The sequence below is a fragment of the Paramormyrops kingsleyae genome, chromosome 23 (genome assembly GCF_048594095.1).
Source record: "Paramormyrops kingsleyae isolate MSU_618 chromosome 23, PKINGS_0.4, whole genome shotgun sequence".
In the NCBI taxonomy this organism is placed as follows: domain Eukaryota; kingdom Metazoa; phylum Chordata; class Actinopteri; order Osteoglossiformes; family Mormyridae; genus Paramormyrops; species Paramormyrops kingsleyae.
The window spans coordinates 8,157,165-8,184,096 of record NC_132819.1 but is presented as its reverse complement, the minus strand read 5'-3'; the positions used below and the strand labels follow the sequence as shown (position 1 = coordinate 8,184,096).

General features: G+C 47.2%; 2 protein-coding genes across 2 annotated transcripts in view; one reads left to right on the top strand and one right to left on the bottom strand.

The window, feature by feature from the left end:
- The window catches only part of rims3 (regulating synaptic membrane exocytosis 3), a 35,933-nt gene extending 24,036 nt beyond the window's left edge, over positions 1 to 11,897 (top strand). The window contains exons 3-7 of the mRNA XM_023832083.2: positions 1,532 to 1,673; positions 2,249 to 2,361; positions 2,756 to 2,857; positions 3,011 to 3,150; positions 3,647 to 11,897. Coding sequence (XP_023687851.1) covers positions 1,532 to 1,673; positions 2,249 to 2,361; positions 2,756 to 2,857; positions 3,011 to 3,150; positions 3,647 to 3,859 — 710 coding nt within the window. The 3' untranslated portion in view covers positions 3,860 to 11,897. The remainder of the gene's footprint in view (positions 1 to 1,531; positions 1,674 to 2,248; positions 2,362 to 2,755; positions 2,858 to 3,010; positions 3,151 to 3,646) is intronic.
- Positions 11,898 to 11,948: 51 nt separating this feature from the next.
- The window catches only part of smap2 (small ArfGAP2), a 16,758-nt gene continuing 1,774 nt past the window's right edge, over positions 11,949 to 26,932 (bottom strand). Inside the window, exons 2-10 of the mRNA XM_023832080.2 lie at positions 20,144 to 20,277; positions 19,128 to 19,213; positions 18,303 to 18,381; positions 18,052 to 18,114; positions 17,773 to 17,848; positions 17,410 to 17,516; positions 17,094 to 17,271; positions 16,202 to 16,494; positions 11,949 to 15,046 (exon numbers count right to left, since the gene is read on the bottom strand). Of these exons, the coding sequence (XP_023687848.1) occupies positions 14,921 to 15,046; positions 16,202 to 16,494; positions 17,094 to 17,271; positions 17,410 to 17,516; positions 17,773 to 17,848; positions 18,052 to 18,114; positions 18,303 to 18,381; positions 19,128 to 19,213; positions 20,144 to 20,277 (1,142 nt within the window). The 3' untranslated portion in view covers positions 11,949 to 14,920. The remainder of the gene's footprint in view (positions 15,047 to 16,201; positions 16,495 to 17,093; positions 17,272 to 17,409; positions 17,517 to 17,772; positions 17,849 to 18,051; positions 18,115 to 18,302; positions 18,382 to 19,127; positions 19,214 to 20,143; positions 20,278 to 26,932) is intronic.

The following is a 26,932-nucleotide window of genomic DNA, read 5'->3' as shown; positions in this document are numbered from 1 at the left end:
GGACTGTGGAAGCTTCATTCTGGACCCCCCCCCCCTCCCCATGTAAGGGGTGTAGTGGCACAGCTCTGCTTCATACCTTTGGGCTGAATCTGTATTATGGGGCTTGCTTAGGCTGCCCATCCCTCCCCCAGCCCCTTGTCTGCAGTGTGTGGGGTGTGCTGTGACTTTACAGCCCGGTGTGCTGTGACTTTACAACCCGGTGTGCTGTGACTTTACAGCCCGGTGTGCTGTGACTTTGCAGCCCGGTGTGCTGTGACTTTGCAGCCCGGTGTGCTGTGACACGTGATTCTCACCACGCCGCGTGACCTTTCCCTGACCTTTCGGCCCCTCATGCCGCCCATTTGCCACTGACCCGCTGGAGCTCTGGAGCTTTTGAGGTCCTGTGGCCAGAGATCCTGCCGCGCAGTGGCCCCGCCCCCACCAGGCCTTTACACTCATCGCAAATAAAGCGTGAAGCTAAAAGGTGCCGTAACTTACGTCCCCGAGCATTTGTGTCTGTGCGGCCTGTGTCGGACGGCATCAGGTGACATGCTGACGCAAGGCTGTATACGCGACCCTAGTGCCCTTGCCGTGCTTTTGACAGAAGATCTATATCTGCTTCCTGCTGGAGAGGAAGTGTAGCTGTAAAAATGACTCGGCACAGTGGTGTTTCATAAGCCAATAGCTGCTTAGTGTTCCTCGGGAGTTACATACGTCGCCACCCCAAATACGCTATAACTGTGTCCTTCTCGATAGTCACTGGTCACCTGTGGCACTGAGCACTGAACCTGCAACCTCCAGGTGCCCCTGACTGCCACGCTACCGGCTGGATGGAAAGATGAGGGATACAAACCTGGGAGAGGGAGAACAGGGACATTGCTCTGGGTTAAACTGCACACTAAATCACCTCTAAGATGCATCCTTTGGCTGATTTCTGGAAATAATTCCAAGGTCTTTTTTTCCCCTTTTTTTTACTCGTGTCAGCAAAGCAATACAGCTGCAATCCGCAGCCCTTCCAAACGACCCATGCTCCCACAATGCAACGCTTCCCCAATGATCCATTCTGACAAGTCATGCTGATTCACTGGTTCTGGGAATGACAGGAAGTGAGGTCACCTCAGACAGGATTCTGGCTTCCTGTCACCAGAGAGACTAGGATGAGACCCATCTCCTTAAAACGCCTGTCTATCAATGGAAACTGCCGTTGTGTGTGTTTGTTCATGCTTTGAGGACTGATATATTGTTTGAATGTTGTTTACATGATGCGATAATTTCAGTTGTTTTTGTTGCTTTACACATTTTATTAATCTCAAATTCTTGAAGACAAAGACAATAATGTGTGCACTCCCATTGCCCATTTTTTATTGGAAACATGTAGCTATCTGTTTTCATTCCCCATACCGCTTGATTAGTGTTGGGTTATTTTGAAAAATGATCTCGGCTGTGCATGAGTTGAATGAATTTATCTGTTCATTTAGCTCATTGCGCTTTCCCTTCCCTTGCTTTCTATGTGTGTGTATATATGTATGTGTGTGGCTGCGTGCATGACCAGACGGTGGGACAAAGAAGCTCCGTAGTACGATCCGACGGAGCACGGAGACAGGCATTGCCGTGGAGATGCGGAACCGTGTCACGAGGCAGGGAAGCCGCGATTCTACGGATGGCAGCACCAACAGTAACAGTTCTGATGGAACGTGAGTGTCTATAAACAGAGAGACCAATACTCAGCACAGTACAACAGCATTGTGCACACCATGACTCAACACTATATAACAACGCCGTGAACACCAAGACTCAACACTGTATAACAGCACCGTGAACACCAAAACTCAACACTGTATAATGGCACCGTGAACACCAAAACTCAACACTGTATAACGGCACCGTGAACACGAAGACTGAACACTGTACAATGACATTCTGAACACCAAGACTCAACACTTTACTATGGCACAGTGAACACAAAGACTCAACACTAAACAGTGGCATTCTGAACACCAAGACTCAACTCTGTACAATGGCACTGTAATATGAAATGTTACTGTGAACAGCTCAAGACTCAAATGCATTATTAACACAGTAAAAGAGCGATGTCTATAGCAACTGATAGTTTAGCTTTTGCATGTACCATAAATGTCCAGATACACTGGTTCACTATGTACCATAAATGTCCAAATACACTGCTTCATTATGTACCATAAATCTCTAGATGCACTGCTTCAATACTTCATCTTTATGAGTGTGTACTGCCCTCTCTCCTCTGCACCAGGTTCATTTTCCCTACCACACGCTTAGGGGTGGAGAGTCAGTTCAGCGACTTCCTGGATGGGCTAGGCCCCGCCCAGATAGTGGGCCGGCAGACATTAGCCACACCTCCTATGGGTGAGTGTCTTCCTGGTTAGAACTGAAAATTAATCATTAAAATAGCAGCCAGCCAAAGAGTGAAATGCAGGGCGTGTGGGGATGGGTCTTTATCTTAACGTTATAGCAATACTCATGTTTTAGTTCAGCAGCGCCATCTGCTGTTTTGTTGTGGAATTACAGAACTCACTGTACACATTGGCTCACTCAAGATTCCTGGTGCATCTGGTCCATGGTCCAAGATGCTAGTGTGGTTCTTGTAAAAACAGACGGGCACTTAGTTTTATCGCATTACAGATTCTTTATACTTTTATATTATGCTTCAATGACTTTGGTCTTGTGAAGCCCTTTACAGGCCAGATGGTGCTCTTTGCAGTGACTGTCACTTACCCTCCTGTCGTCCTGTGCCGTGTAGGAGATGTTCACGTGGGAATGGTGGACAGGGGTGGCCAGCTGGAGGTAGAGGTCATCCAGGCTCGTGGATTAACCCCAAAACCAGGGTCAAAGTGCATCCCAGGTAAGACACCTTAATTTCCCACAGTGTTGATAATTGCGGGTAAAGCAGTCTGTCAGTCATCTCACAGTGCACAATTGACCAAAGCGTCTCGTCATTTGCACCAATGACATGTGGACCCCCCCCCCACACATCCCCCATCTGCTCATGCTCCAGCTTCATACGTGAAGGTGTATGTGCTGGAAAACGGCACCTGTCTGGCCAAGAAGAAAACCAAGGTGGTGAAGAAGTCCTTGGACCCGGTGTACCAGCAGGCGCTGCTCTTCGACGAGAGCCCGCAGGGCCGGGTCCTGCAGGTGGGTCCTGACTCGGGCTCGGGCTCCCATTCCCAACACACAAGTCAATAAACCGGATAGTGACCCAGTCAGCAGACTCAGAGTCAGACTGGAGGTCGTCCGTTTCCCTGTACTTGTCTTTGGTAGCTTCGGGCCTTAATCCAGAGTGGTACGTGGCTGCTGGGATCAGAAAGTTACTGGTTTAAATCCCCTGGTCAGCAGAGTCATCCCAGCACTTGGCCCTCGAGCAAGGCCCTTAACCCCCAGTTGCCCCAGGGACTGGGTGACCCTGCTCTCTGATCCTCACTTTGGAAAAACCAGCTGCTAAATAATTGAATGTCATCCTTGCTATCCTGTCTGCTGCTGTCCGTCCTTATCCACCCTGCCTATTTACCTTGCTGTGCCCTTAATCTATTCAGTTCAGTACCAATTTGATTATATAATCATATTATGGTTGCTTAGTGTAAGATGCGAGTTACCCTTCCCAGAATACTGTGCTCACAGCGCTGTTTCCCAGGTGATCGTCTGGGGTGACTATGGCCGCATGGACCACAAGTGCTTCATGGGCATGGCGCAGATCCTGCTAGATGAGCTGGACCTCTCCTCCATGGTCAGCGGCTGGTACAAGCTCTTCCCCACCTCCTCGCTGGCGGAGCCCAGCATCGCCCCGCTGCTCCGCCGCCTGTCCCAATCTTCCCTGGAAAGCGCCACCAGCCCCTCGTGTACCTAGCTGCCGGCCCGGCCGGCTGGCCCCGGGACCGATGTATCCGTGCAGACCTGAACGCACACGCACACACAGAGAAATATACACTCACATGCACACACACACAATCTGCGCATGCACACACACACACACACACACACACACACGCACTCATACACACACACGCACACAAAAACATACATACACATGCACACACACACAATCTGCGCATGCGGCGCACACACACATAGACATCCTTACGCACGTATGCACAGGAGACGCTCCTCAATGTAGACGCACATTCTTACCATCTCTCTCTCCTACTGAAAGACCTCATAGAGGGATCATTAATGCATACACCCATACACACAAACAAAGGCATGTAGGTACGATGCTGACTGTCTAAGCACACAGCTGACTCTCGTTCTCATATACTCTGGGCCATGAGAGCAGGGCATTGTGGGTAAGGGTGGAGGAGAGAGATGGTTCTGTCTTATCAGTTTGCCTGGTACTCAGGTGCAACCACATACAGACAACCCCCTCCCCCCCCACCCCCCACTGCTCCCCCCATAACCAAAGGATGACATGATACCTTCCGGAAGGCAGATCTCTCTGACGTTAAACATCCAGATCTACTGGACCGTTCCTGGATGAGAAGAGAAACACTGAACACCGAAGCAATGCCACTCCTTTTTGGAAGGCGAAATAGACAGAAGATGTAGCATCCACACCAATGTTCCAGCATTCCTCCCTCACCATCGACGCTGACTTCCTGTGCATTTTATAGTGACGTCGCTTTCAGGAGCAAAACCTCATTTCCACACTAATTTCTGACGGCCCTTCGCCTGGGTCTCTCCAATGCCTGCTGAATGTTCTCTATGCCAAACCCATTAGATAGATTTTATTTTATAAAACCAAAGCAATTACTATGGCCGTTTCATTACGCATCAGATATAGAAGTACGGATATGTAGCAGAGTCAAAGACTTCAATGAAATGCAAAAAAAAGAAGAAAAAAAAACAGCTTAACAGGAATTCATAATAATCCAAGTTGCAAACGGGCACGGCACAATCAGCCAAAGAGTGCAGTCGCCCACCACGTTCCAAAAGGCATGTAACTGCGGTTACATGAGGTAGCGCAAAAACATATAATTTGAGAGCAGTGCTTATATATATATATATAAATATATAGATAGGTATATCGGTATCCTTGTGTTCATGTTTGTATATACAGCATTCTGCACGTTTAATTGCAACCTTTATTCAAAGTGCTATTTTTAGCTTGCCTTTATAGAAAAAAGATAGATTCTACTGTATTTATTTTGCTAATGTTAAATATTATTAATCTTGTTCAAAGACCGCCTTCTGCACTGAATCAGGACCAGAGAGGATGCGAAACGGCCTTATGGTCCTGAGACTGAGAGCTCGGACATAAGACCAACGTTGGCAACATCAGTGGGAGAACAAAAAAACTGAGCAGATCTACCAGCATCCACTGCAGCTATCCGCTGCCAAAACCCTAGGCGCTGTTGGAAGCCGAGGGGGCGGGGCAGGGGGTCTCCGGCAAAGCACTCTGGGAAATGTAGTTGTGACCAAGATGAGAGCTGATAGTTCCAGGTGATGGAACATCTTACTCCTTGGACACTAAACTGCCAGGAACCTGGTTGCCCTGTCCTCTCCCCTGTGGTCACCACCAGTCTGTCTTGCTGTAAACCTTTTTCTCTCTCTCTCTCCACCCCCGGACTTGGCGGAGCTCCATCTACAAAGATCAGCAGGATAAGGCTTCCTGGTGTCCTGCATCTCATTGCCGCAACTTTCTTCCAGAGACTATATTCCTGATGGCCTGAATGGACACAGAGCCTGACCACGCCCACTTCTGTGTCACGCTCTGGGTAGATGCCATTGCTTCCCGTAAGCAAAGCAGGGCAACTACAGCTAAACACCGATAAAACGCTCCAGGGATCAGTGGCCCGCCAAACATATCAGACACTCCGTCTCTGTCCTGCGTCCTGTCCTATGTGCTGTAAACAAGTGGCTGTTTCTTCACTATGAATCAGAAAGGGAAAAAAAAGGTGTGAGTTGGGGTGTCGTGAAAAACAATACAGGGAGGCTTTTTTTCACTTTTTTTTTTTTTTTAAACCATACTTTTGCGATAGTCTGACTGAAAGTGGATTCTAAACCTGAACAGGACGGCTTAGGGGTTTCCCTCAGCCGAATGAAAACTTGAATAGTTTGAGAAATGTTAATTTGGCCCCTGCGTGGCTCGTAGGTTTTAGAAGGAGATGGCCATTTGTTCTCTGCCATTGATCCTGCGAGTGAAAATACGAATGTGCATCGGTACGAATACGAATGTCCACAGGGTTTGTTAGTCCGTTACCCCTTCTGTCTGTGGGATCCGTATGACAGGCATGTCATTACATTCTGGAGCAGAATTCCACATCACTTTGCTCTGTATGGCTTGGACCTGGACAGAGAGCTAGCAGTGCAGGGGACCCTGATCAACTGATAGGAAATTTGTCTCATGCCGTTTTGAGAAGCTTCTGAAGGCTGTGCTTACCTCTGCCCCGTTTCGTCACAGTGCTGTCCTGATGCGAATGTTTGAATTCATAATCGGTTTAGAAGAATTATCATTTTTAATACAGCATAATGGGGGCGGAATGGTGGTGCAGTGATTAGCACTGTTGCCTCACACCTCTGGGACCTGGGTTCGAGTGTCCGCCTGGGTTACATGTGTGTGGAATTTACATGTTCTCCCCATGTCATACTCCGGTTTCCCCCCACAGTCCAAAGACATGCTGAGGCTAATTGGAGATACTAAATGGCCCATAGGTGTGCATGCGTGAGTGAATAGTGTGTGTTAGTGTGCCCTGTGATGGGCTGGCCCCCTGTCCTGGGTTGTTCCCTGCCTCATGCTCATAGCTTCTGGGATAGGCTCTGGCCCCCCACGACCCAGAAGGATAAGCGGTTTGGAAAATGGATGGATACAGAATAATCATTTAAAAGAATTATCATTCCAAAACAGAAGTTAGGGTTGCAGTGTTTACATTGTAAACTGCACTGCAATGTTCTGTTTGCATGTTTATGTTTTTAGAACGGTTAACTATACCGTTTTTGCCGAGTGGAGTTCTGTTGTTGAAAGCAAGTGATGAGATAATGTTGAAAGGCACTGTTTAGAAGGTGGTGAAAGGGTTAACTAGTCACTCAGACAGTAGAAGGGAGCCAGAGAATCTTACACATGGAATTTAAGAGCACTGAAGCTAACTCCCGTTGAATATTGTGAACACCAGTGACTAGCCGCATAGAGCTTTCTTCCAGCACGCAACATTCGTCACCTCAGCATGCGCAAACTCCGCTGGCCGCTTTTGAACTCCAACGTGAAATAGTGACGGTGAACAGCAGTCGGCTCTTGCTTTATGAATTCACAGCCCAGAATCCCTCACTGCGCGCGCTCGGATTAGCTCCCTGGAATCCCAGCGCGTGAGGTGTAATGATGGAGTGTCAGAGCGGAGTGTGAACTGATGTCCTCGAGTCTGGCTGGTGTGCCGGTGTGCAGGCTGGCGCGCACAGAGAAAGCCATTCCACAGTATCTTAACTTAACATCTTTGCTACTTGTATAAAACGTTTCGTGAGTCCTGTGCTTGAGACAGCAGTATTAGAAACAGCTTGTGATACTAGTTCCCGTAAGCAGTAGTGTTTTTCCAAGTGTGCGAAATGGCATAAAACAGAAAAGAGAAAGACGGATAAATTAATTTTATAGTGAGAACCAGTTGATTCTGCTTCACCTTTCCCTGGAACGTCCCGTTGTATTGTTTTAACAGGACTGTGGCAGTGTAAAGTACCTTTTAGAGTACAGGTGTTACTGATAACGGCGTGTTCTCCACTTTCACGTTCCGGGTCGCTTGCTGTTTGCTCGAAATCTCAGTTTCTACGCAAGACTTCCTGCCCTCTAAGCCCCGCGAAGGGAAAAGCCGGTCGTCACACTAAATAAGGATCCTCAGATCACAAAAATAGCAGTGATTTGTCCTCCAGCACCCGGCCCTCTAAGGACGGGGGCAGTGTCTGCAGTTCTTAGCGCTGTAAACCAGTGGGGATTATAATACTAAAACATTTATATTCCCTGAATACTTTCAAATATAATGTGACAAATTACACACAAAAGGTTTGCAGAGTCGGAGGACTGCTCCGGATGAGTAACATCAGGCTGTCACAAGCCGTAATGGCAGTCCTGCCACGCGGGATCCCAGATGGTTCGAAATGTGAAGTGATAAGAAGAAGAAGAAAAGAAAGAAGATCTTTTTCGGCTTAATCTATTTCATTTGTCTTGATGTTGGCGCAATAGCCAACAGCAGAGCAGGGGACATAACGTGGTGATGAAGCCGTTACAACTGAATAGCGCCACGCAGGCCGGCGGTATCCTTAACGTACCCTGCGCTAAGGTGCTGAAGCCTTGTCCTGCCGCTGATGCCGCCGTCTGTCTCCCTCGAGGCTGGATGGATGGATGTTGCTTTGGCCCTAGCCCCTCCCAGTGGGCGGTCCGATTCAGGACAGACCAGAGTCCCATTGGTGGAACTGACTCCGCAGTCCCACCCCCTCAATTCGCCATAACTCCTGCCCGCCCCTGTCGCTAATCACCTTTAATATGCATTTACCTTTTTGTGGTATTGAACAAGAGAACTCTCAGGTGTTTCGCTGCCTCGATGCATTTGAAATTAGTCAGAAAATTAGCTTTTACTGTTCTATTATTTGCACAGTATTCTAAAGAAAAGCACCTTGCGAATATGTGCAAAATGGGTGGAGAGAGAGAGAAAAAAAAATGGAAATTATATATATGTATGTACTGAAAAAAACGAAACCCCTTATTCACAGTTGAATGTTTTGTCCTTGGTACAAAATGTAAAATTACTATTGGATATATTTTTTCAATGTGATTTATATGTAAGGACTTTGAGATCGTTCGTATGTGTTTCTTTGTACCGTACACGAAGTAGCCGCAGAATACTCTAGTGCAGCTTACAAAGCGGAGAAGAAATGGAAGCACTGTCACCTCTCACCAGGAGCCGTGCTCTCCTCCGTGATGGGTTCGTTCAGGAGCAAAGACTACATTTAAGGAGAAGAACTTTGTTAATTAACGCCAACAAGGGAAATCATGAAACTTTCTGCGTTCATTATATGAGACAACAAGGGGGGGAAATCATTAGAGAAAAATAAGGGTCAGCGCTGTTTGATTTTCAGTGCAGTGTAGGGTAAGGGTGTGGACAAGGGTTTGCACTGCTTGGATGAAGAAAAAATCGCACCCTAGACTGTAATCGCTGTAACTACGTGTTCTTGTGACAGTGCTGCAAGGACGCTAGTTATGTAAAACTTGCTCTGTGTTCTTGGAAGAATGGTCAACTGGATAGGCTGGCGCTTGACCAAATGTGCACCTGTCACCACGAAAAGCCAGGATGGGGCAGTTTTTATTATTAGGCTATTATTCGTTTTTTTTTTTTAACAGATCTGGGAGCTTTCATGTCAGAACAGAGCCCAGAGCAGCTCTTCTGTATCATCAATGCCTGGACCTGCCCTAATTGAAAGCGCCCACTTCATAACTGCCCCTGCATTGAACTTTCTAGCTGATAACCGTGTGCAGTGTGAAGTAAAAGCTTCAAATACACTCTCTAATTAAAAATCAAGCCAGAGGGGGGCACTGGAATAACTGGCGTTAGCATCACTATGGACTTGTGCCACACATCTTAACAACTCCAGGTTACGTTTTCACAATAACAGAAACACCTGCTGTTTATCAGTCAAGCCTGTCGTAGTGTATGTGCATGAGTGTGCAAGGGTGCCTTCGCACAGCTGGGTGACGGCAGTGTGGGAGTCTGCAGGATGACCCCTACTGTTGGGGCGCCACACGTAGGAACAGTGCACACCGCTGATATCAGAGTGGGCGGGGCCACCACTGACAGGATGACAATCACCACGGTCGAAACTGCCGTAGCCAGCATGTCATTGAATGGATCACCTGTATCTTTTACAAGAATAAGAAGAGTAAGAGTTTATTAATGAGAGAAGGGCTTCGATTTCACCTTATGTAATTTTATGGGGCCAGAGGGGAATTGTAGCTTATGATGGAATTGAATGTTAATGGTCTTAAAGAAAAATGTATAGAATGTCATTCCAACACTTAGAATGTCCACCACCCTCCCCCCCCCCCCCCCCCCAAGTCTGTCATCCCTTTTAATTCACTCTTTGAAAAATTTAATGAAATGTTTGATGTCACAATGTGTTAATATATCACATGGGTCAAAATGTTGTGATCTAATTTTATTTTATTTTTGTAAGGTAAAGGACGTAAATGATTTAAGCAGTGATGTTTCAGAGAAAATTTTACAGCAATTCCAGGCTGGAATTCCAGGCTGGGATACTGTGACCATGAGGGCTTGTGCATTTTTAATTGCCTTATTTCATTTAAAAGACCTGGTTCAACTGCTGTAGCAAAGACACATTTTGAGGTTTTAAAAAGTATTTTGCTTAAAGATTTTACTGAGGTATTTATGGTCGTAAAAGTTTATGAATGTATTTTTGAAACATTACACAAAATGTTAAGTGTAAATTTGTCGTCATGGTTGAGCTATGTTGCTTTTACTTAACACTGGTGTTATGAAGCTGGCCTCTGGGTTCACATCACAGACAGCTGTAGCAGGGATTTTGAACTTTGACCCCACCCACTGAAACACCAGCTCTAATAACGGGCCTTAGGGTTAATTTTTCCTGAGATTTGACAGAATTTACCTGCCTAGATACAAATGTGGTGTAAATCGTCAAGGAAACATTTGCAGACAATGCATATGCTACTTTAAAAGTATATTATTGATTAAATGATTCTAGGCATTAATTTCTGAGGACCCGTGAAAAAATTGCAGTAAGATTATTTGCATTATTTGTAGCATAAACACAGCCTTCCATAATATTAACTGCCAGGATTCTTATTTGGCAATAATCTTACTGCGGCGATGCATTGTTAGCTTAATGCAGAAACAGGAAGTTGCAGGTTAGCGCCGTGTCACACATTCGGTCGCATTCATTATGCAAGACGAGATGCAAATGAAAAAGATCTCTCTCAAGAAAACTTACTGATTTTTGCGACTTCAGTGCCAAAAGAGAAGTAATTGACAGGAAGACTTCATCATGTGACTGGAGAGTGTTAAGGGGCACAAACCATCTGCAGAAAGTATGATGTGTTTGCGTTTGTTATCCTTGTGTTCATCTGTATCATCCAATCAGTCCCAGTCATATTCTTTGGGGATCTGTTTTTATTGGCTGACATCACGCAGCAGAGACACTTTTGGAGAAGTATAGTTTAGTATAGGATCCAGTACAAATCGCTCCACACGTAAAATAACTATCAGTATTCGCCCCATGTGATGCCCCCCCCCACCGCAAACACCCTACCCAGAACGCTGCCACGGCAATGTGGCTGCTGCAGCCAATGGCACTAGGACGGGGGACCAGGTTAACTCATCAAGTTTTAGTTCTGACCAAGCGTACTTCCATAATCACCTCAGAAAACCCCAGCTGGTGGTTCTTATTCAATGTGCCATTAGATCCTTTTTTGACAAGAAACGGTTCAGAGGTGTAAGGAAACTTTTGGGAATTCTGTTCTGTAGCCGAAGCGTTGCTTAAGTTTGGAGTTTAGAACTTAAAAAAAAAATTATAGAAGCATAAATCAAAGGTCTTTTCTGACTGGCTCTGCCTGCATAATTGATCTCTAAATTTAAGCCGTGGAACAAACATAATGACAGACCTTGTATGTGCAACAGGAACAATTGAGGTTGGACTGGAGGCTGTACTTTTATACTTGTGCTTTGTAAATGTTTTCTATGTGCAGTATTTGATAATGTAAAACTGGTATTTTTGTGGTTTGTACGCTGCAAATTGATTACCCAAGGTGCACGTAGTTTTGTAAGAAAAGCACACAAAGTTAAAAAAAAAATAACACTTTGCTAATTTTTTTGATTCAGAAGCCTGTATCTGCATGTTCTTTGACAGCTGGAAACAAAGTCAATAAAGATTTGAAACTTCAACGTCAGCTTGTTTTTTGGAGACAAAGCCTTTCCCACATCAGAGATCAGTGCTAAAATGAATGCCAAAATGTTCTTTATTTGGATTTTACATATTGACAAGTATATTATATTATTCAAATCTGTGTTTATACATCAACATATTTTAAGGATCCCAGAGATGCAAAAGTCGTTTACATTTCAGCATCTCCAATAAATTATGCTTAAAAAAATCATGAGACCGAAAACGTACATCTGCACACGTGCACACGTACACACATACACACACACACACACACACACACACACACAGAGGAGAGAAAATGTATGAAAATTAAAGCACAAAATAATAACAAAACACATACATTCATTTTCTGTGCTGATATTTTGCTAAGAAAAAACTCAAACATATCTCGATGCCTAAAGTACAGCTATATGTAACCATGGCGACCTGGACTTACATGGTGTTTACCTGCATCCCTTGGTGTGATATCCCAGAGGGGTCTGTAAGTAAGCTTCTTTGGACCCAGACTGGGGTGTGTGTGTGTGCAATGCCCTGATGGCACATTGGGGAGTCACACAGAGAAAGGCTGAACCGGGGACCTGTGACGTAGAGCTGAGGGCAATGGCCCCCCACCTCTGGGATGGTGCATCTGGGCACGTCTACGTCAAGTGCGGCGCACGAGGCGCAATAAGAACACAGCAAATTATTTACATAATTACCTTCATGCATTTCAACAGCAACAACAATGACAATAATAATTATAGTTCTAAGGAAAATGAAAAGGAAGCCGGAGGCGGAGCTTGGGGAAGGTGGGGGCGGGGCTTGGGGAAGGTGGCCTGGCTCTGTTTCTGTTACAGGAAGCCAGGGTGATGACAGAGAGCCACACGGCACAGAACATGCCTCACACAATGCCAGATAATATTAACAGAAGAACATAAGAAATTACTGCAGTCCATGGCAAGCTATATGGAATATTCTGCTAATAAAAACAAAGGAGCATTATAAATTAAAAAAAAGTTATAGCATAGCTGGTACAGGCCCTATGAGTCTGCTGAGAGCGTGTGTATATGGGAAGCTTCGTTGTACCTCCGATGTGCATGTGTGTGTACGCTCCCAAATGCTTGCATAGTTTCCACACTGCCCCCTTACCCAAACCAGATTCCTAGATAGTGGTGCATACCTTTATTGGAAAAACCTACCACAGCCACAGAGTAGCTATGTAACTAGAACGCAATCCCTCTCTTCACCACCAGAGGGCAGTCTCCATCTACTGTCACTGAACTGAAACGCCATTAAATGAAGAGGATTTTCCGTATGCTGCACCTAAATACAGAATGCCCAGGATGGAGCTAGCGGTGCTGTGGAGAGTGCTGGCTGATTAAGCTGATTAAGCAGAGTACCCTAGAGAAAGTGGCCCACCTCACTGTAGGAACCCTCTGTCTTGCCCACAGTGCGTTCACATTTCGCCTAGATATACAACATGGCTTCCTATTTGCAAAAGGAGAGGTTTACCATGCGTGTGTATGCCCACAGTGGCACACATAAAGCAAACAGGAGAGGAAGGACAGCCTCAGACAGGGGTAACACGGGGGTAACACGGGGGTAACATACTCGAAAGGTCAGGCTTTCTGCTGAAGTCAATAAGTAACAGAAAAAGCAAACCTGCAAAAATCCTGCAGACATTCAGAAAGCCAAGATCATATAGCTCTCAGAGACAGGGGGGGGGCACTGTTCTCTGTCAAATAGCTACCCCCAATGGACAATCTGCCACCCACCCAAGGGCTATCCATGCAAAACCGCTCACACACAGACTCTCTCTCTCTCTCAAACACACACACCCACATGCACACACACGCTACTGCAACTTCAGAGGGCAAACAGCTTCCTGTCACACTAAGCCGAAGGATACAGATCCCTGCGGGCAGCGGACATGAGAAGCCCATGTGACCCTCAGCCTGCCCTCCTATAGGCTCAACACGGCCAATGACGACTAACCGAATAAGCAGAGCTGACAGTGCTGGATACATTTCTAAAGACACGTTCTCTGTCCTGGCAGCGTACATTCATTATGACATCACTGTGTGGACATTCACAGAGCAGCGTCCGGCATCGATTCATGTCATCTGCCTCCTTGCCTGTGTGTGTGGGGGTGTCCACCTGCATTCAGTGGCTAATCGGAAGCGAGGGGGGGGGGGGTGTCATGTGACATTACAGTTACCCCGTCTGGCTACTGAGAAAAGCCGTCGCATATCTTTGGTTGCCCAGTTGGCTCTGTTTTTTTGGCCCCCCAGTTGTGACAAAAGGAATATAAATTTCTTTAACTTAAAATCCCTCAAACATAGGATGTCTTACAAACAGCTAAGTTAAGTTAGGACTAATTTGGGAATTTAGAAATACCATCGGTTTATAATTCAAGCAGCCGCCGTGTCTGTGGAACAAACAATTGGGACAAAAGCTGCGTGGGCACTGGCGGGGCAACAGCGAGCGGGCTATCATCCACCCGAGTTACCAGGGCGCAGGCAGAACCAAGACCTTTTAACAAAAAAAAAATTCTGAAAAGTTGAAGTAAACTGGTGAGCGACAAGGTCTTAGCTTGGCGAGTTCAGGCAGCTACCTGCAGCCTGCAGTGACCCCACACTGTCAGCACAGGCAAGGTGATCTGCTGCCTGCGAGGATAGTCTGTGAGGGGGAGTGAGACAAAGTGGGGGAAAACCTCAAAAAAAAAAAACACAAATTTTTCAGAACCACGAAATATCGGCTCGGCCGGGTCGTTGCCGGCCGGCATTGCAATGCTGAGCCAAGCGGGACCCTGATTCTCGGACCTCCGAGAGCTCGGTGACGTTTGAAGGCAAATATGGAGATCTTGAAAAACAATAGCAAGGGAGTAAAAGATAAAGGAAAAAGAAGGGGGGGGGGTGCAAATTGGTTGACTGTCCCCCCCCCCCCCCCCGAAGCCCAGAAGTGTACCTTCATTTATGCAACACCCTGAAAGTCCGGTCCATTGACCAGCCACCCCCAGCCCTGTTCCTTCAGACCGCCGCAATCATTTCCACACGTGTGTCCCAAGCATGTGACTCGATCCGGGCACTGCCCCTCCTCCCATGGGCTGAGAGTATCCCATCATGCCATTGGCACCGTACAAGTTCATGCCGGCCATGTGCTGGGTCATCTGCAAGAAACAGCCGCTTTACAGCACCAGCAAACGGCACTGTGCTGAAGCCTTATGCCCGCAGACATGCAGCACAGTACAGGAGTCTTAGGCAGTCAAAGAAAATGTTTCAGGCTATCTGGGCATTAAGTACACAGTCTAAGAAAAAATTAAGAGACCACAGTATCATTTTTTGTTGCAGTCACTTCTTAAATTATGGATGTGCGTCTGTGAATAATATATTTTCTTCTGCAAATTGCAGCCTGGTTCTTCCTTGTTTTGTGGGTCCTGCTTTCAGAAGGTTGATACATACTGTCCTAGCAGTGCACTTCACACCTGCACTTAATGTGTCCCATTCCTTTTGAAGGTCACTTGATGTCATCCTCCGAATCATAAGGAACTGTCAGATAAGTTAACGAACATCTCTGGCATTAGAAAGTCGCTTTTGCCCTCTACCTGGCTGGTTTCTGGTCGTTCCCAGTGTCTCCTGCGTCACCTTATTCTTGTGTACTGCTGTCTTAGAAATTTTGAACCTGGAAGCAACCTGCTGCTCAGCGTAGCCTCTGCCAGCAGAACCATGTTAATACCAGGATTAAAAAATGCTGATTTGTTTAAAAATATAGAGTGGTCTCTTAATTTTTTCCACCGCTGTATATGTCCTCAGAAAAAAAGCACAATTTAACATTAGAACATGTGGAAATTCTTCTGTTCTCCAAAAGTCACAGATATCTTGTTGGAAAGTTAGATGAACACAGCTTCAGTCCCAAACCTCATCCATTCCATGTATTCATCAAATTTCACCACCTCAGTTAATTAATTGACTCAATGAGGTCTTGATTAGCCATACGTAGTGTGTTAGTAGTTGAGTCAAAATAAGCATGGGTGTATTGGATGGTTCCTGCAGATACTGTGGTGACTTTAGGAGAGGTTCTGGAACTTTGACAGACATAATATCATAGTTTTACATAAACATGAAGGTCATATAAGCATCATTTTATCTCACTGCCTAAAACAGCATATTTTTACATCACCATGACCTGAATTTAAATATCATTTCTCTGACTGCTCAAGACTTTTGGGGACTTGTCTTATCATTCAAAATCAGTTTATATGGAAATTTTTACTGTTTTTTTTGTAGTTCTGGGACCTGGGTCAGTGACAGCATGTTCCTCTCACCTGCGTGATGTTCCACTGGAGTTGCTGGGCCGGCTGCACCCCGTACATCTGCTGGGGCAGAGAGGGCAGCCCTCCCACCATGCTGCCGGGGATGCCCATCCCGCCCCCTGGCAGCCCCGCCGCGTAGGGCGTCGCTGCCGGCATCCCGGCCGGGCACAGAAGGCCAGGCTGTGCCAGCGTGCCCACGGGCATCCCCATCATGGCTCCCATCATCCCGCCCTGGGCCATGGGCTGGTACTGCCCAAATCCGGCTGCGGCGTAACCCAAATGTGGTGGGGCCACGTACATGCCACCTACGGACACACACACACACACACACACACAAAACAGTGAACCTACTGAGGTCCCGCAAGGTAACAGGCGATTATGTTCAAGCCCTGATCCCGAAAGGCTGATATAAACCACTTCTTCAAAGGTCTGCTCCTGGCACTCGGCCAGTCCAGCATCCTTCCAAACCAATTCATCATCCCTCAGATTCGGTGCAATTCTACAGTTTTAGGCTTTAAAAGCATGAAGACTCTCCAAGAACAGATCCCACAATACAGAAAACACATGGACAGCCTACAGCAACCCCGGAGGCCAGACTTCCTCTTACATGCTCCTCCTCAGAATATCGATTATTAATAACCAGCAGATGGACATAAAAGCAGGAAGTCTGCTCACTGGCTCTTGGTTTCACATCTCTAATTTTAAGTTTATTGTTATTGGCTACTTCCAGAGAGGAGTGTTCAACGTTACCAACAGCAACACAGACTTCTGTGGTTTCACAAGAAACATGTTTTGCTCTGCAACAGGGTTACATAATCCGAGAGTACCAAAACTAATCCGACCAATTGGAGAGCCCCGAGTAGCAGCCAATGGGTGGTCAGATTCCAGGGGTGGGAAAACTCACCGTGAGGAGGCATGCTGTTGGTGTGTGGTGTGACGGTGCTGTAGAGAGACAGGATGGAGTCTTTGGACATCTTCCTAGGCACCTCCTCAGGTTTTGGGGCAGGGTCCAGGAAGAGACTGAGGTTCTCTGGAACAGAGCTGCCAACTTGGTGTTTCACAGGCATGGACACTGAAGCTGGCTGGGATGAGTCCGAAGCAGATAACAGTCAATACAGGCAAGTTGGTCTCAGATGGGATGCAGGGCATTGTCCATCTGATACATCATTCTTAGTTAGGACCCGGTTTCGAGTAGCATGCCACCTATGAGTGCTGCTCACCGGTGTTTTGGCGTGATTGGCAGAGGTGGTGGAGACAGAGCCGAACAAATCCAGTGGGTCCGTCAACTCGGGGCTGGGGCCACCGTTGGTCAGAGGGACTGGAGCATCTAGGAAACGTCATAGAAGAGGGACAGTTCTAAGCACGACGAAGGCAGCAGCAGGAGCTGTTGAGTTGCACGGTGCGTCAATAATGCACCATGCATCCTACACTACCCACCATGCGGGCCGGAATAATGCAGCATGAAAAATGCAACGCCTGCCATGTTGGTTGCACTGTAACTTTTCAGAAAGCACTTTGCAGTAGACTTTGCAGTGCGTAAACACAACAGCGATGACAGCATGCGATAGGTATGTTCACATTACCAAGGTTTAACAAGTCAGCTGTGATGTGAGCAGGCTTTGTGGGACTGGGCTTCAGCTGCTGGGAATCATCCCTTTTCTGAGAGAAATCAAGACAATCAATGTATCAGTAAAGCTTTAAGGGGTCAAATGAGGACAAGGGGTTTTAAATCTAAGAAGCAAACTTAGGATGGTAAATAAAAGCTAACCTACATTAACGCATCTAAGCATGACGATACTCGAATCACCACAAATTCACCACGAAAGCTGACATGCCAGGAAGTTTAATTCACATCCACTCACCAATTTCATCTTCTCAAACACAACTGGCGCCTCTTTGACTATGGAGTTACTAGACTTCTCCTTCTGCAAGATACCAGCAACCGGGAAATTAGTTGAGAAGTAGCATCATCATAAATTTAAAATGGAGGCATGCACTCATGGTTTGACTATTATCAGGGAGATTAGCTGCTGTACTGAAAGTGCGCAGAGCTGCGGCCTGCAGTCGTGCAACACGATGGGCTGTGGCAGGTGACAGGCTCTTCCAGACTCACCCTGAGCGCCTGGACGTCGAGGCACTTATCCACGTACTTCTTCTTATCGTACTTGTCACGGATGAAGACCTCAGCAGATCTGTGAGAACTTCATTAAGGAGAAAGTGTTCTGCTTGTTGGCCAGGCGGCCATGGAGCACAGAACATATCGGAATTAGGTGGGGGGGGGGGTGGGGGAGTAAATTTTCTGGCGTGTGATGCATGTTGAGATTCGGCTAATGCTACTGCTGACACGACATTAAACTTGCAGTCTAAAAATACAGCTGACTGATTGGTCGATATCGATATAGTGAGCAATATCGTTAGTGATATCGTTTGCCTTGCCTAAAAATCTCATTTTTTTGTTTCTAAAAACAGATATAATTCGGTCATTTATTATTTATAGGCAAATTTTTCGCGACTTTTCATTGCTTTTTTAATGATGCTCCAGGTTTGCAGCGATAGGGTAGAGAAGCCCAGCTAGTGAGTATTTGTAGTGTTGCGGAGGCCGGTCGCAGAGTTTGTGTAAAATGCTACCTGTTCCCACAGCTTCGTGGATCTGTGGTTTGCCTTGTTTGTGCTGAAGTAGGAGATCTGCTGTTACAGTACATGCAAAAATTTGCTAGAATTTGCAAGAATTTGCAATTGCATTTTTAGCAGAATACACAAGCTCCCCCCCCCCCCCCCCCCGGTATTCTGTACCCTAAAAAGGAAAATTCCTCCTCCCCAAAAACACGTCAGTCTGCTTCCTCATTCCTGTGAGGTCACATGGCTCTGTCTGCACTAAAATTAAACCCCTTCCCCACTGGACTCAAAGGCGTCCCATGGGAGAGCGAGTCGGGGATACTGGTCAGTCTCGGGCCGCTGGAAGCAGGCTGGCAGAAAGGCCTCGTAGAGACGTCGGGCTTTAGCATTTCCCATCTCCTGGACACACTGCAGGAGAAGAACCAGACCCAAAAATCGCATGACGCATGCAGAAAGCGTTCGCAAACACACAGACCGAGATCCCTGCAGCCCAAACTGCAAATGTGATGTCCCTCTCCTTTTACATAACAACAACAATAACAACAGCAATAATAATAATAATAATAATAATAATACATTATTGTGTTTGCCATTTGTACAAGAATGTTGGGATTCTTTGGTTTTCACATCTGCCTTTTGCTGTGCCGACAACCGACAACCAGGCACACTCTCTATCTGACCTTTCTGTGGAACCTGCGCACTCAGCCACATAAATCTGAACAGTCACCCAGTCAGAAGGTCTCCGCGCTGCCCCTCCACACCCCCAGCTAGTCGGGATTCTGACGCAAAACCGCACTCAGTGTTTAATATTTCCGGGATGAGTCAATCTGCTCAGAACATTCCAGTTCCATTTGTTCCGGGTTACGACCTTCTGTGCACAAATTCATAAGGATCTGATCTGATTATGTTACGGGGCAAAGACGCATCAGGGATCCGCAGCAGAAGCCTCTGTGCCACACACATCAACCTTACATCTTCTTAACTCTTGCTGAGGTATTGGCTCCGCCCATCTCCTCCTGACAGTCAAGTTTAAATTACAGGCGGCTAAGAAAGATCATAGAATCAGATCTGACATTAAAAATAATGCTACTAATGACAATTCTGTGGGTTCAGACATTTAAGAAACTCAGTGCGCATTCATCCCCACACTTCTATATGACACACAAAGGCATCAGAAAGTCCTTTGATGTGTAACATGCGGATATACTGATCCTGTACACAGTCACTGCGCTGACTGGCATGACTTATGGGACCCTCATAACTTGTAACGTAGAATTGGGCACATAGAAGTGTGGATAGGAAGCCTATGAGGGAGTCACACAGGGTGAGACCTCTGACCTGAATCTGCTCCTGGGTCCACTGGTCCAAGTTCACAGACTTCACCCGTGATATGTGGACTCCTAGGTTCCGGTGGATTCCAGCACAGCGGATACAAATGAAGACCCCCAGGTTCCATGAGGCCCATCTGGGGCCTGGAGGGAGAGAGAGAGATAGACTGTATGGTTATTTTATCATATGACCGATGGTTCATTTGGAGCATATCCTGGAGCATATGGGCGCAAGGCGGGGAATGACTCAGGGTGGGGCGCCAACCCATCACAGGGCCCACTCACACACAGCTATGAGCGATTTGATAACTCCAATTAACCCCCAGCCTGTGTTTGGACTGTGGGGAGGGGAAACCGGAGTATGCAGACAATGACACGGGGAGAGGCGACAGCGCTACCCACTGCACCACCGTGCCGCCTTGCAGAACTAACTACAATTAAACTATGATACATACCCAACATTCCCCCACAAGCCCGACCACAGACCAGCGTCCACCGAAGCGGGGTTACCGTGTGACCTCTGGCCTGCTGCTGCACTTACATTACACACTGCTGGTGATCAGACTGCCGTAACACAGGCCAGCACAGCTAGTGACCAGACTGGTGTAACACAGGCCAGCACAGCTAGTGACCAGACTGGTGTAACACAGGCCAGCACAGCTACAGGCGTCTGCAGTAACCAGGATTCGCAGGATCTGACTATGACATTCATCGCGATGACTAATCAGAAGTTGACGTGTCAGGAGACGAGCTTGGAGATGAAAGCCCACCCCCCCCCCCCAAGCACTCCAACTGTCTTCACAGAGGTGGGGGCGGCAGGCAGACTCTCACCAGTGGTGGAGACCATCTTCAATTTGCAACTGAGGTAACCGTGGTTATTACTCACACATACAGATACAACCAGCTTATCTGGATTTTTGAAGTCTAAGAATTCTGTGTTTTCCCCGCACTACCACATGTGGATGGCTTGTTGCTGATCATCTGCACAGTGTTCGTTGGCCTTTCTGCTGGACGTGAAGTTCCAACGCACTTGTTGCAAACAGAAAATAGAACACCTGGAATCGGTTGTGAATTTAGGTTGGTGATGGAACTCACATCTAGAAATGAGTAAATAAGCAACGAAATAGAGATTTCTTCAAAGCTTCAGTTATAGAGTTATATAAGAGCCTTCTGAGGCTACACAAGGCTTCAAAGAGAATTCGGGAGTTGCTGAACTAGAAAAGCTGGCCTCGTTCTTAAAGGAGCAAAATATGTGGTGTTGTTTTTGTGCAATTCATCCCGACAGCCACTAGATGGCAAAACTGCACCCTTAGCCTGGCACAGGATTCAAACAGGAATCACTTTACTGGGCTTATAGCTTCATGAAACACAGGAATTCCTAGTTCATGTCATGAATCTGGAAATGTTGCACATGCATGGAATCTGATCCTCGGTGATCAAAATGTGGACCATCTGTGGGTCTCCCAGGACCGGGTTGGGAAACTCTGCCCTAGATGATAGATTTTACTGCTTTGGGTGTGCGATAAACATCATAACCAGATTAATGACCATATTTCCCACTGTCACTCACACACTTTGAACAGAAGAACTCATCTCACACATTTGGCCTCCTTCATTGGCAGCCATCTGTGTGGCCGTCGCAAGCCAACGACAAGCTAAACCACAGTGACAGCACAGCCATGCAGGCGGCCCTTCAGCAGGGCCTCCTGAGCCGGGGGAGCTTGGGTCTGTTTGTGTATCTGTAAACGAACCCTGCAAATGATACGATGCAGCACATGAGAATAGCTGCAGCAGGCGGCAAAGCCCCCCAGGTCCAGCAGGCAGTGAAGCCCCCCAGGCCCAGCAGTCAGCGAAGCCCCCCAGGCCCAGCAGTCAGTGAAGCCCCCAGGCCCAGCAGGCAGTGAAGCCCCCAGGCCCAGCAGTCAGTGAAGCCCCCCAGGCCCAGCAGGCAGTGAAACCCCCTGGTCCAGCCCCCCGCAGCAGCACCGGTGGCTGAGAGACCCGCCATCGAAATCCCTCATCAGGCTTCACAGAATCTGCAGGAAGCTGCCAGGGGCTGCAGGCTTAAGTATGAAGTTCCAGCCCAGTAATGCACGCTGGTACTGTACCTTTAGGAAAATCACTCAATCTCAGGTCCAGCTACATAACTGCATCATGCAAAAACTCACCCTCAGCTGAACAAGTGAGAACTAACAAGCGTCACGCCTGAGTATAGGGGAAAGGGCTCAGATCAGGAGACCCGGGCGTCTTTGTGGGGGGGTGGGGCAGCGCGAGTGCTGTGACCGAGGTGACGGTATCTGGAAAGGCGTGTCGGGAGGAAGGCTGGTTACCTTGCTGCACAAACACCCCCCCTCCCAGCAAAGGGTCACGACCTGTGGGTCAGAGTCAGGAGTGGCTGGGGAGGTTCCTCTCCAAGCACACGGAAACCCAGGGATTTACAGGGGTGAGTGTTACTATAAAACTCATTCAGTTTACAAAAGACTTCCCTGACCCATCCAGTGCCTAAATGGCTACTGCTAGCATGTAAGACCCGATGGGACGGGAACAGCTTGTCTGCACACTGCCCCCCCCATCACAAACATTCTTATAAATACAAGCAGGTGCACAAACTTCCGCCAACCCACCAGAGGAGGCAGCAGAGAGCAAAGCCGAGGCTCAGAGTTTAGAGAAGCGTGGAGGCTAATCCCAAACTCCTGGGCTCAACCAAGGGAGTCTGCTGTTGTACCTTTGATAACGTGCACTGTGACCAAGGCGATAGTTAAGAACTACCAGGGTACCGGTAAAGGTACAAATGTGTACTAGGGTATTGCTCACAGAAGAGTCGTCCTTTTGGCTTAGGTGCCACAAGTTAATCCCCAGCACAAGAAGCAAAATAACCCGCCACCTGGCCTTCCCACTGGTTTCCAGTACAACCATTAACTCCCGGGCCACATTCCCCCCACCCCCAGAGAGCTCTGTCACAGGTCTGCGCCCTCTTTTGCGGAAACACCACACATCAAAGCTGAGGCTGACCTTCCCCTGCTGATTCCTGCCACTTCCACCACGCATCCGTCTTCTCTCAGTCACGGACAGAGCGGCTGTCATTGTCGCAGAAGAGGCTTGAACGAAATTAACAGCCAACCTATTAGAACAGTCATAAGAACAAGTAATGACTGACATCTGTCGCAAAACATTTGGTTTACACTTCAGGCAACAAATACAACTGCAAACAAACACAGCTGTGTCCAATAACTACTGAACTTTGACAAGTCACCGGGGCAACACTGGTTAGAATTCAGAATATGCAGGATTTCCAGTGCCACGTGATGTATTTTGCTACAGCCACATGGTGTTAACCACTTCCACCTCTGCTCTGTAACTCGAAAGGGTGCAGGGAAGTTACAAAGATGCAAAAGGACAGCCGACTTAGACTCACAAACTGTACCACTGAGGAGAGCAAGAAGACTTCCTCTTAAATCAGAAGCAAACTTTTAACTCCATGCCAGTGGAAATTTAGTAGAATGTTCCACTGGGCTACTTCAAACCCCCAATCATGTGACATGAATCACGTAACATTAATCATGTGACCTGCTGTGATTTTTTTCAGGCATTACAAATCAATAGAGGAGTAATGGCATTACCTGAGGAGGGACACAGGGATGGTAAGAACACATTACACCACACATGTTTACTATGCATGTGTTTTAAAGCAGATATTGTTTGTTTTCACCCTCGACAAGAAACAATTAACTGTTTAAGCTTAAGAAATGCATCAATATTTATCCTTGCTATCAACAAACTTAAAAAGGAACCAGCATATCAGAGTCTGTGCTCAACTGTAACCTTATATCTAGGTCAGGGTTATTCAAATCACGGTCCTCGAGGTCCGAGCACTGCTGGTTTTCCAGCCTTCCTTTACCTGTCAGTCAGGTGTAGAAGTCTCTGACCAGTCAGAGTCTGTAATTATTAAACTAACTACCTGGGAGAACTGAAAACAAGGCCTGGATTTGGAATCGAGGTCCAGATTTGAAGAACCCTGATTTAGGTGATTTGTCATTATTGTTCTACAAAAGTTACCATGGGCCTCTGCCCAGCTCGGCCTATAGGGCAGTGGACAGCCATGATTAAAGTTTAACTGTTCCATGGGTCTCAAGGACAGGGACAGAAAGTGACAGAGTCAACGTAGCATGGGACAGAGCCCATACCTTGGTCCAGTGACAGAAGAACATCTCAGGTCAAGGCACAGGTGCTATAGGTACCGGTCTTCATTCTCATTGATCATCCACAGTCCCGTGCCACCATCCCCCCCCCCTGCAGCCCCCTCCTCTCTTCATCACTGGCCAGTGACTGACAGAGCTACTGAAGATGTAGCAATACCATGAACACCACTGTCGCCACTGCATGTCCGCACACCCAAAGCCTCCCAAGGCTGCGCAAGATCAGCCTGACGCACAGCAGCCACCCCATGTTAGCAAAGCATCGCCCCGATTCTGAAACAACTCAGCCATCGCCGGCCGCTCCTCCACTTTGTTCCAGTTCCCATAGCCAGACTGTTCTGTAGCCTTGAGGAACTCACCCGGAAGGCAGCCAGAAATGTCCAAAAGACTAGGGAATCAGCCCCCCCCCATAGCTGTTGAGATCCTCTGATGAGCAGATGGTCCTGTGGTTCATTTATTATCCAGCACCAGACCCTCAGATACACACACAACTTTGCTATGGCAACACAAAGCTTACTACAAAGAAAAGCTGTTGCTGTTGTATTGTTTGGTTACCCAGTTCAGCAACTGGCTCATAAGGACAATGGAAGACCGGAACCCGACCTCCACAAGGGGAGGGGGAGGCCAACGGTCAAACCTAGAGCAGAGCAGGGCAGAGGCCAAGCTTACACATAATCAGCACGCAAGAGTGGAAAACTTCAAAAGAGTTGGTACTGCAAGGACGCCACCGTTGCGACAGCTGACATGTAGACACTGTCCCATGATGCAAAGCCAGGAAAACCGCTCTTACTTCACTGGGTTAGCAAACTGGACAGGATGCCTGTTAGATGGCCAAGGAGAAAAAGAACCAGCGTCTATGGAGAAAACAAAGGTCTATAATATTGCTTTGCGGTGAAGGCTTGGAAATTTTGCGTCACCTGTTCAATTCTACAGACTTTATTTAGCAACAATCTAAAAAGGAATGAAGACGCACAAGGTTTGATTTATAACTAAAAATATGCCTCAGACAACTTTTTAAACTTCTGTACAGTGGACTTGGAAACCCAGAGAACACGCTGCCTGGCAGACAGCAGTCTGAGGGCCCGGTGAAGCCCAGCCCCCTCTCCAGCCCCCTCCCCCACGCACAGCACTGTCTCCATACTGACGCCAGGACGCGTATGCAAAGCAGTGCGCGTCTTTTCATCTGCCATGGAGATGCTGCACGGAAACAAAGACGCGTTTAGCTCGGCGCTGCCTTCCCTCCCTGTACCCCCCCACCCCCCCACCCAGCCTTTGGCATGCCTGTTCAGACCTGCAGCTGAGGTCCAGTTTCAGAGCAGTGTAACCCCTACTGAAAGCTCAGTGTTCCGAATCAGAGCAGCACCATCACTTTTGGCTACCTCACCTAAATCGAACTATCAAATACACTCACTCACTCGTGGCTCAGCAGGTGCCTGTGATTGGAAGGTTACCAGTTTAAACTGCAGGATCGGCAGAGTGATGTCACCGTTGGGCTCCTGCGCGACGCCCTTAACCCCCAGCGGCTCAAGGGACAGACCCTGCTTACTCAAATATGAACGTCGCTGTGGATAAAAGCACCTGCTAAAGCAGTGAACCGTAACTGTAAGGAACTGTAATCTCTCTGCCTCCCTTCCAGCTGCCTGCAATGGGTGGCATGAGGCAGGGGAACCCGCCCCCTGGGTGGGATTTTATTTTTTTTTTAAGTATTGCTGGTCACACAGTGGAGCACAAGCAGGTGAAGACTCTAACACTCTAGGGTCTTGCATCCAATCCCCTCTGGCAACGCTCTCCTTAGCCCCTTTCCTCTCACTTTGTTATTGGCTGAGTCTTTGGCTTGGGAAGCAACCAATCCCTGAGCAGGAAAAATCGTCAGCAAGCATCTCAATGCAGCTGGACGGCAAGCAGAGGGGGAATTGTCAGTGACACCAGTAGGCGCCTGAAATCTGTAGGTAACAGGGGAAGTTTCCAGAACTGACAATGTTTACTGCCTCAGACTTAAGTGAGAATAGCAGGCTGGTGTAAGAAAAGGGTGAGAAGGACTGAACCTGTCACTTCAGCAACGATGCTTGTACTTCTGTTATTTTGAAAAGGGGAAAAAAAATGCAATAACCCAACAAGTACTGAGCTGTACGAACTTCTCCTTTTTCGCAATTATGGTTTTGCAAAATATGGTCGATGAGTGACAATGGCTGTGCGTGGAAATTATACTCAGTGCCAAAGTTCAGGCTTTCAGCTTCTGCCCAACATGACTGAATGTCACATGAACCAACTATTAGCTATGAATGCTAATAGCTAATATTTAGCTTCTGGCTCTCATGTGCCCAAGCGACTGACGCTAATTCATCAGCGTGAGTAATCGCCACAGGCCACAGTCTGCTGCTGTCACTGGTGAGAGCTGCTTAGCCACAATCGTTAAGGTATGCAGTGTACAGAAAGTCCTATATGTAGATACTAAATCAAACTGCAGAGGCCCAAATTAACTCAGGCAAACTGTACAGTATTATTTTTGTCCTGTTTACCATGAAGATAAAGGAAAATTATTTTAGGCACATACAGGAGTAGCTCACACGCATTTAGAGGGAGACTCTTGGCTTGTCCTTTAA